Genomic DNA, 10,435 nt, shown 5'->3' with positions numbered 1-10,435 from the left:
AATCATTTTATTTTAAGTGTTAAAACATAGAAACATTCAATTATTTTACATTCTGCATCCCTAATAATATTAACTTTCATATCCAGCAACAACAAAAGTTTTTAATAACATCCTTTACCTCAAAAACCTTTTCCTAAATTGTAAATGACGAGACATTTTGGGGCATTTTCATGATTCAACAAATACAACATGAAACCCAGACTGGAGGGAAAGTGTTTAAACACGTGACTTCTTTCCTCTTTAAAAACCTCTTTACGTGTCATGCAATCATCTTCCTGTAGGGGGCGGTGTGACGTCACTCCCCAGACTCCTGATCTTCACTGTTTCCAGGTCCTGAGGTTGCAGACGTGAACCAGGATACAATGTTCAGGACAGAAAGTTACAGAAAGAGCAGAAACACTAAAAGAAGAAGTAAAACATAAATATTTAAGATGATCAAATGTGAACAGAAGTCTGTCTGGATGAATGCTGAAGGAAAACCTGACACTGCACCGCTGGAGAGTGGAGGTCAGGAAAACAGGACTGTGGAGGTTTCAGGCCTCTTTTCTGACTGAAGTCTGGCCAGAACAAGAGCAGTAAAACCAGTAAAGACACATTTAAATACAGAAATATGATCTGTTGTGAACATGAACTCTGGACTTTGGGATGTTTCAGGAGGAAAACTGTCTCAGTTTGACTTGAATATTAGATTAATGTTTTCTCCTTCAGATTTGAGTCAAATCCTGGAATGCAGACTGAAGAAAACATTTTGTTGGAGTCCATGAAGTGGAAGAAAAGAGAAATACAACATAGAAACACATCCAAACTGACAATTAACAACAATTACAACACAGGCTTATTTCTGTGTTTTTATACTGAAATAAAAGATGTTAATAATATGAATATTCCGTCCCTCCATTGATCAGAGTTTGAGACGTTCATCTCTGAGAAGAAAAGAAAATCAATAAAAACTGAAATAAAAACATGAAAAGGAAATAAGTTCATTTGAGTTTACAGAACTCAGCTGAGGCTCCAGAACCGTAAACCCAAACTCCAGCGTAGAGCGGCTGAGTGAAGGAGGTCTGGACTCTGTGGAGGAGGGTCATGGTTTCAGAGACGCTGTAGAAGGACAGAACACCTGCTCTGTGATCCAGGTAAACTCCTATTCTGGAGGAAGGAGGACCTGAGATGGAGGTTCTGATGTTGTTGTACCAAAATACATAACTGTCTGAGGAACAATTTAGTGACCAAGATTTGTCATTAAATCCAAATGCACTTTCATCCCCTGATCTGCTGATATTCTTGTAGGAAACTGCTACACCAACTACATCTGCTTTCTTCTCCACCTCCCAGTAATGACGTCCAGTCAGACTCTCTCTACTCAGAACCTGAGAATATTCAGTGAATCTGTCTGGATGATCAGAATAAGACTGACGTTTCTTCATAAAAGTCACCTTTCTGTTCTCCTCTGACAGTAACAGCTCTGTGTCTGCTGTGTTTGGATCCAGAGTGATTTCACATGAATATTTCAAGAATCCAGCTCTGCTCTTTGGTTCTGATTGTGAATCTGACAGTAAAACATCCACTTCAGTGATGGTCAGTGAGATGTTTGTCCACATGTCTCTCAGGATGTCCTGTAGTCGACCTCTGACCTCTGACACAGCTGCTGTCACATCCTCAAAGTAGCTGAGAGGACGGATGCTGATGCTGGAGGAGTGTGTGGACTCACTGAGTGGTAACAGTGAGGGGTAGTTGTGGAGAAACTGGTTATTGTCCTTGATGTCTGAGAGCTGCTTCACCTCAGCGTCTCTCCTTTTCAGGTCAGTGATCTCCTGCTGCAGCTTCTCCTCCAGCTCTCTGACTCTCCTCACTTCAGTTTCCTGCTGGGATCTGATCTGCTGTTTCACATCAGAGCTTCTTTTCTGGAGGAGAAAGATCAGCTCAGTGAAGATCTCCTCACAGTCCTCCACTGTTTTATCAGCAGACTGATTGATGGCCTCCACCTCCTGCTGAAGCAGCTTCACATCTTTCTCTCTATCCTGGATCTCCTGCTGGATTTGTTGTCGACTCACCTCCATCTCTCTCTGCCTCTCAGTCCTTTCTGCTACAACTGAGACTATGTCGTGACCTTTATGTTCATCCACAGAGCAGAGATAACAGATACACTTCTGATCAGTACGACAGAACATCTTCATCATCTCACCATGACGGGGGCAGATGTTGTCCTGCAGGTTCTTGGAGGGATCCGCCAGCTTGTGTTTCTTGAATGAAGATGAATCATGATGAGGTTGAAGGTGTTTCTCGCAGTAAGAGACCAGACAGACTAAACAGGACTTGACAGCTTTCAGTTTTCTTCCAGAACAGAAATCACAGGCCACATCTTCAGGTCCAGCATAGCAGTGATCAGCAGGAGCAGCTTGGAGTCCAGTCTTCTTCATCTGCTCCACTAAAGCTGCTAACATGGTGTTTTCCACCAGCTCGGGTTTCTGAGTGAAAGTCCGTCTACACTGAGGACAGCTGGGGAGTTTCTTCTCTCCTTCATCCCAGTAGTTGTTAATACAGTTCATACAATAACTGTGTCCACAGGGAATAGTCACCGGATCCTTTAAAACCTCCAAACAGATGGAACAAGAAAAGGTTTCCTGGTCCAGCTGAACTCCTTTCTGCGCCATTTCTCCTCTCGATAACTGAGACTGAGACAGTTTTACTTCCTCAAACATGAAACTAGTCTGAGAACCAGGAAACACGTGGTCCGACTGAATCTGCTGGTTTGAGAGCAGGAAGAAGAGGGAGGTTCATCAGTATCAGATTACAGTAAGAGGACGAACTCTGGATTTAACCCTTTTATATCAGACTTCAGTTTAGAAGTAAACAACTTTCTACCTCAACCCGTATTCAGAAATAATAATAAATGCAATTTAGGTTTAATTTCAGACAGATTAATTACTTTATAGTTCATAATCTTTTAAATTTCACATTAACAGACTTAATGTAGCATTTATAGATGAAACCAGATGAACTCTGCCACGTTGCACTGATGGACACACCACGAACATGGTGTTCGTTATGGACAAACTGTGACTAGCACAGAAGTCCAACAACAAAGCACCTTTCTGGTTCAGATCGGGGAGGCCGTTCCTCCCAATCACGCCTCTCCAGGTATCACTGTCATTGCCCACGTGAGCGTGGAAGTCCCCCAGTAGAACAATGGAGTCCCCAGTTGGAGCACTATCAAGTACTCTTCCCAGGGACCCCAAGAAGGCCGGGTACTCCGCACTGCTGTTCGGCCCGTAGGCACAAACAACAGTGAGAGACCTTTTCCCGACCCGAAGGCGCAGGGAAGCGACCCTCTCGTTCACCGGGGTGAACTCCAACACATGGCGGCTGAGCTGAGGGGCTATAAACAAGCCCACACCAGCCCGCCGCCTCTCAGCCTGGGCAACTCCAGAGTAGTGGAGGGTCCAGCCCCTTTCAAGGAGCTGGGTTCCAGAGCCCAAGCTATGTGTGGAGGAGAGCCCGACTATCTCTAGCCGGTATCTCTCAACCTCACGCACAAGCTCCGGCTCCTTCCCCCCCAGCGAGGGGACATTCCATGTCCCCACTGTGAGGCTTTTGGTCCAGGGATTGGGTCGTCGAGGCACCCCGCCACGACTGCTACCCAGCCCACATTACACCAGCCTCTCATGGACCTTCCTGCGGGTGGTGGGCCTATGGGAAGGCGGGCCCACGTCGCCGTTTCGGGCTGAGCCCGGCCGGGTCCCACGGGCAAAGACCCGGCCACCAGGCGCTCGCCTTCGATCCCCAATCCCTGACCTGGCTCCAGGGAGGGGCCCCGGTGACGCTGATCCGGGCAACGTAGCGGCCCTTGTTCTCTTCCTCCTCATGATAAGCTTTGGAACTGCTCTTAGTCTGGCCCGTCACCCAGGACCTGTTTGCCATGGGAGTCCCTACCAGGGGCGTATTGCCCCCGACAACATAGCTCCTAGGATCACTCGGGCAACACAAACCCCTCCACCACAGTAAGGTGGCGGTTCAAGGAGGGGTAATAATGAAGATGACTTAATTAGTAATAATGAAGATGACTTAATTAGTAATAATGAAGATGACTTATCAAAATGAATAAATCAAAACGGGGCATCACCTGACTTATCAGGAAATAATAACCACACAGCAAAATCAGTTTCAAAGTAGCTGTTATTCCATACGTGCCAGCCTGTTGCCAGGGGAGGCGCTATAGAGCAACAGTGAAGGAAGGAGTCTGAGCTTAGACCTTTGCAATCAGCAAATGTAACAAATTTGTATAAAATAACCACAAACAACCTCTCTCAAAAGATAATGAAACAAGACTTAAGTTCACTTAAAGTTCTGGTACCTAAATTGCACATAAACAACAACTAACTAAACATTAAACACCAACTTCAGATTACGTGTGCGTGCGTGCGTGTGTGTGTGTGCGTGTCACAATGCCTGTTCATAGAATACCTTCTCACCACTGGAAAACCAAGTTCCTGTTTATTTGTTTGTTTATTTCGGTTATTTCCAAATTGTATATTGAAAACATTCAATATACTGCATAGACCTATTATCTATTTTAGTTCTGACACTTACATTAACACTCATACAATATGATCATACTTAATATTTGCTATGTACTGCACTCTTTAATTTCCATTTCCAAAACATTCCACAGATTAACCTCATAAACTGAAACAAATCTATGTTTGACTTCCGTTCTGTTCTTTGTTTTTGTGAACATACAGCTTCCTCTCAGTTATTTTACACTTTGTCTTTGCTGAAACAGCTTCTGGATAGGTGTGGAGACAGATTCTTATAAGCCTTGTACATCAACAGTGATATTTTGAAATCAACAACTTCATTAAATTTGAGCATCTGACAATTATTGAATAATTTATTTGTTGGTTCCCGATAATCAACTCTGTTGATAACTCTGATTGCTCTTTTTTGGAGCAAAATGATTGGATTTATGATTGTTTTGTATGAATTCCCCCAAATATCCACACAGTAAGTAATGTATGGTAGTATGACAGAATTATACAGTATGTGTAATGCATTTGTATTGAGAAATTGTTTTGTTTTATACAAAATAGCAATAGACTTAGATATTTTCATTCTGATATAATCAATATACGGTTTCCAACAAAGTTGGTGGTTAATGAGCACTCCCAAAAATGTATTCTCGTAAACTCTTTCTATCTCGGTTTTATCTATCTTGATTTGAACGATTTTATTTACTTTACGATTACCAAAGATTATATATTTAGTTTTATTTACATTTAATGACATATCTTTGATTCTTGAGAGTTGGGACAAAACATTTCCTACATAGAAAAGTCTAATTTATATTGAAAATCAAGAAATTGATCATGGTTTACATACTTACAAAGTTAAATCTAAAGGAACTGTGTATACCTATGTTCTTTCTATAATGCATTTTACACTTTTTCTATGTGAATTTGTTTAAATGTATGGTCTGTAGTTAAGAATTCCATGTTATTATACCTGTCCTCAGCAAGAGGTCACAGTATTGACCCACCGAAAAAACCTTTAAAAAACTCTATGAGTGTGCAAATATATATATTAAATTAAAGCTGCAAGCAGCGATGAACGGGCCCTCGCACCCTTGTGCACGTGGCCCCTCCTGTGTTTTGGGCTCTATGTCCAATGAGGGGGATATTTCTTATCACCAAAGGCTGTAAATGCTAAGCCTGGTTTGAGTCATTATGAAGGTATCTTTGTTTCAAACCATGCAGACGTTAAGAAATCGATGCTGGCCTCCGAGGTGGACCTCAAAACTAGGCCTCAGAATTGTAATTAAATCACGATCAACACAGGACTTTGGCCCAACAACAGCGTTTATTTCCCTCTGAATGAGACGCCACAGTCTGGAGCAAGTGGAGACAAATATTGATCCGTATTTACAAGAAGATCAAACAACCTTCCTCACTTTTATCCCTGAGTGAAGCCGTGTTCAGGAGTTCTGATCCACTGATTTTTCTCTTGAGACGTTTCCACAGAGTTGATTTTCCCAGTAAAATTTTATTAAATAATTGAACTAATAAAAAGGTCCACATGTAGTTTTAGATTATTCTCCACATTTGATTTTTTTTCTAACGTTTTCTCTTCATTTTCCATCATGTTGTGTGTTTCACTGACAGAAATCCAGATGCAGGTCTGAACAACAGATGAACATCTTCAGAGAAACTGTTGGTTGGACAGAGAAGACGTCTGATCAATCACATCCTTCCAGAACCTTCTCACATGAGAGCAAAGTCCTCACATGTTCTGACTCCAAGAGCAGCATTCAGCTCCAATAACCAGTTTTCATGCTGTGGATCGGAGGATTTATAACATTTGCACAAACTCAGCCAAAGACTGTTGGACATTGTTTCCTCCTCCTTTACCGGGACACGGGTCTTTCAGGTTTTACAGGGAGGAAGGTAATTACTCTCTCGGCTGGAGAATCTGATTTCTTGGTTGCAGATTCTGGTTGTCAGACATTAGGCCTCTGCACGTGTGCTCACACACATACGTGCTTTATTTTGTCCAGACACACTAGGTGTAGGAGCCATTTATGTTTAATGTTTATAGTTGGCAGTTCATTTAATGTAATTATTGGGTTGTGGTTACATCATTTGGACAGTAGGTGGGTGTGATTAGAGTTCAGCATATATAGAGGGCATAGGTGACAGGAAAGGGGAGGCACAGGAAGGGGAGGGTAAACAGTTCTCACCAGACCGCACAACAGACCACACAGACAAACAGAACAGAGCTGCACCTGCAACAGAAAACTGCTATGTTAACCTTTTCTTCAACAAACAACCAACTAACTGCAACTGTCACTGCCCAGAAATTAGTTATCTGGGTCTGTGTTGGTTCAGAAGATTTCCATCACACCAGCTGACAAAAGAAGAGTTCTGATCCAACACCAGTCGTTTTTCACTTTATTTTTTAACAACTTCAGTACAAATAAATCACTAATAATAAACAAATCCCAGTGCAGCCACAAATATGAAAAATAAAAAGGCATTAAAACTCTGACATCTGTTTGTCACAAAACTGAACAACTTTTATCTGACGTAAATATTATCCAGTCTCATACCGCCGAAAGAGATCTGTTTCAGACATGTTTTTCTGACCTGAGACACTGTTTTATGGCTCCAGATGATCAATTATCCAATAAAAATCAGGAATTAGTCACCTACAACAATGAATTGTACCGTTTTTTCCATCATCGGTCTGGTTTGAGTCTTTCTCCATTTGCTGCCGTGGTAACGTCCGTCTTTGCTTTCAACTGGTTCAAGTTGTGTTTTCTTTTTTACGTCACACTGTGAAGGCTGCAGGTTCATCACAGTCTTTGTTGGTGTGATGCTTGGCAGGACTGCAGAACTCCATCAGGGCCTGCAGCTTGTGGGGGTTGATCTGTGGCTGAACTGGTCCTCGGGGATTAATAAGGTGTTTTTAATTAAATGAATGGTGGCAGCTCATCACGGGTAAGTTCACCTCTTTACGTATCTGTGGAACAAAGTGGTGTTAAAGATGTTGGTAGACCGTCCCCACTCATCAGCACAGCATCTCCAGAGAATCTTTTATCAACACAGCAGGTCAATATGCCCCATGTGGCCTGCAGCGGTATTACATGGAGTAACTTTAAAACACTGAAACTAACACCAGGCTCCAGTTGGGACGTCTGAGTTTACATTTGAATATCTGCTGAAGTCTGGATCCACATATTTAAGACTTTATAATAATAAGACACATGTCAGACTGGTAAACTATTGAGTAATCATTTTATTTTAAGTGTTTACACATAGTAACATTCAATTATTTTACATTCTGCATCCCTAATAATATTAACTTTCATATCCAGCAACAACAAAAGTTTTTAATAACATCCTGTACCTCAAAAACCTTTTCCTAAATTGTAAATGACGAGACATTTTGGGGGATTTTCATGATTCAACAAATGCAACATGAAACCCAGACTGGAGGAAAAGTGTTTAAACACGTGACTTCTTTCCTCTTTAAAAACCTCTTTACGTGTCATGCAATCATCTTCCTGTAGGGGGCGGTGTGACGTCACTCCCCAGACTCCTGATCTTCACTGTTTCCAGGTCCTGAGGTTGCAGACGTGAACCAGGATACAATGTTCAGGACAGAAACATTGTCCTTGAACCGCCACCTTACTGTGGTGGAGGGGTTTGTGTGCCCGAGTGATCCTAGGAGCTATGTTGTCGGGGGCACTTTCGCCCCTGGTAGGGACTCCCATGGCAAACAGGTCCTGGGTGACGGGCCAGACTAAGAGCGGTTCACAAGCCTACCATGAAGAAGAAAAGATCAAGGACCGTTACGTCGCCCGGATCGGCGTCACCGGGGCCCCGCCCTGGAGCCAGGCCTGGGGTCGGGGCTCGTAGGCGAGCGCCTGGTGGCCGGGTCTTTGCCCGTGGGACCCGGCCGGGCTCAGCCCGAAACGGCGACGCGGGTTCGCCTTCCAGTAGGCCCACCACCCGCAGGAAGGATCATGGCAGGCCGGTGCATTGTGGGCTGGGTAGCAGTCGTGGCGGGGTGCCTCGACGACCCAATCCCTGGACATCAACCCTCACAGTGGGGACATGGAATGTCACCTCGCTGGGGGGGAAGGAGCCGGAGCTTGTGCGTGAGGTTGAGAGATACCGGCTAGAGATAGTCGGGCTCACCTCCACACATAGCTTGGGCTCTGGAACCCAGCTCCTTGAAGGGGGCTGGACCCTCCACTACTCTGGAGTTGCCCAGGGTGAGAGGCGGCGGGCTGGTGTGGGCTTGGTTATAGCCCCCCAGCTCAGCCGCCATGTGTTGGAGTTCACCCCGGTGAACGAGAGGGTCGCTTCCCTGCGCCTTCGGGTCGGGGATAGGTCTCTCACTGTTGTTTGTGCCTACGGGCCGAACAGCAGTGGGGAGTACCCGGCCTTCTTGGAGTCCCTGGGAGGAGTACTTGATGGTGCTCCAACTGGGGACTCCATTGTTCTACTGGGGGACTTCAACGCTCACGTGGGCAATGACAGTGATACCTGGAGAGGCGTGATTGGGAGGAACGGCCTCCCCGATCTGAACCCGAGTGGTGTTTTGTTGTTGGACTTCTGTGCGAGTCGCAGTTTGTCCATCACGAACACCATGTTCAGGCATAAGGGTGTCCATCAGTGCACGTGGCACCAGGACACCCTAGGCCGGAGGTCAATGATCGACTTTGTTGTCGTTTCATCTGACCTTCGGCCGCATGTCTTGGACACTCGGGTGAAGAGAGGGGCTGAGCTGTCAACTGATCACCACCTGGTGGTGAGTTGGATGCGCTGGCGGAGGAGGAGGTTGGACAGACCGGGCAGACCCAAACGGATTGTGAGGGTCTGTTGGGAACGTCTGGCTGAGCCCTCTGTCAGGGACATCTTCAACTCCCACCTCCGGGAGAGCTTCTCTCGGATCCCGGGGGAGGCGGGGGACATCGAGTCCGAGTGGACCATGTTCTCTGCCTCCATTGTCAACGCGGCGGCTCGAAGCTGCGGACGCAAGGTCTCCGGTGCCTGTCGTGGCGGCAATCCTAGAACCCGGTGGTGGACACCGGAAGTACAGGATGCCGTCAGACTGAAGAAGGAGTCCTACCGGGCTATGTTGGCCGGTGGGACTCCTGACGCAGTAGATAGGTACCGGCAGGCCAAGCGGGCCGCGGCTCGGGCAGTCTTGGAGGCAAAAACTCGGGTCTGGGAGGAGTTCGGGGAGGCCATGGAGGAGGACTTTCGGTCGGCCTCGAGGAAATTCTGGAGGACCGTTCGGCGCCTCAGAAGGGGGAAGCAGTACTCTGCCGGCACCATTTATGGTGCTGGTGGGGAGCTGTTGACCTCGACTGGGGACATTGTCGGACGGTGGAAGGAATACTTTGAGGATCTCCTTAACCCGACTGACATGCCTTCCACTGAGGAAGCAGAGGGTTGGGGCTCGGAGGCGTGCTCATCCATCACCCAAGCCGAGGTCACTGAGGTGGTTCATAAGCTCCTCAGTGGCAGGGCACCGGGGGTGGATGAGATTCGCCCTGAGTACCTCAAGTCTCTGGATGTCGTAGGGCTGTCTTGGCTGACACGCCTGTGCGACATTGCATGGAGGAAGGGGACAGTACCGCTGGGGTGGCAAACCGGGGTGGTGGTCCCTCTGTTTAAAAAGGGGGACCGGAGAGTGTGTTCCAACTACAGGGGGATCACACTTCTCAGCCTCCCGGGGAAAGTCTACGCCAGGGTACTGGAGAGGAGATTACGGCCGATAGTCGAACCTCGGATTCAGGAGGAACAATGCGGTTTTCGTCCCGGTCGTGGAACACTGGACCAGCTCTATACCCTCCGCAGGGTGCTCGAGGGTTCATGGGAATTTGCCCAACCAGTCTACATGTGCTTTGTGGATCTGGAGAAGGCATTTG

General features: G+C 46.1%; 1 protein-coding gene across 1 annotated transcript; it reads right to left on the bottom strand.

Annotated features, from left to right (window-relative positions):
- On the bottom strand, window positions 1–2,739 carry LOC133451828 (tripartite motif-containing protein 16-like). The gene has a single exon (XM_061730970.1). It carries the CDS (start codon window positions 2,697–2,699, stop codon window positions 981–983), a length of 1,719 nt encoding a protein of 572 aa, XP_061586954.1. The 5' UTR covers window positions 2,700–2,739; the 3' UTR covers window positions 1–980.
- Window positions 2,740–10,435: the final 7,696 nt, after the last annotated feature.

The sequence above is a fragment of the Cololabis saira genome, chromosome 10 (genome assembly GCF_033807715.1).
Source record: "Cololabis saira isolate AMF1-May2022 chromosome 10, fColSai1.1, whole genome shotgun sequence".
In the NCBI taxonomy this organism is placed as follows: Eukaryota; Metazoa; Chordata; class Actinopteri; order Beloniformes; family Belonidae; genus Cololabis; species Cololabis saira.
Note: the sequence above shows the minus strand (reverse complement) of the source record. Positions and strands in the feature narration are given on the sequence as shown.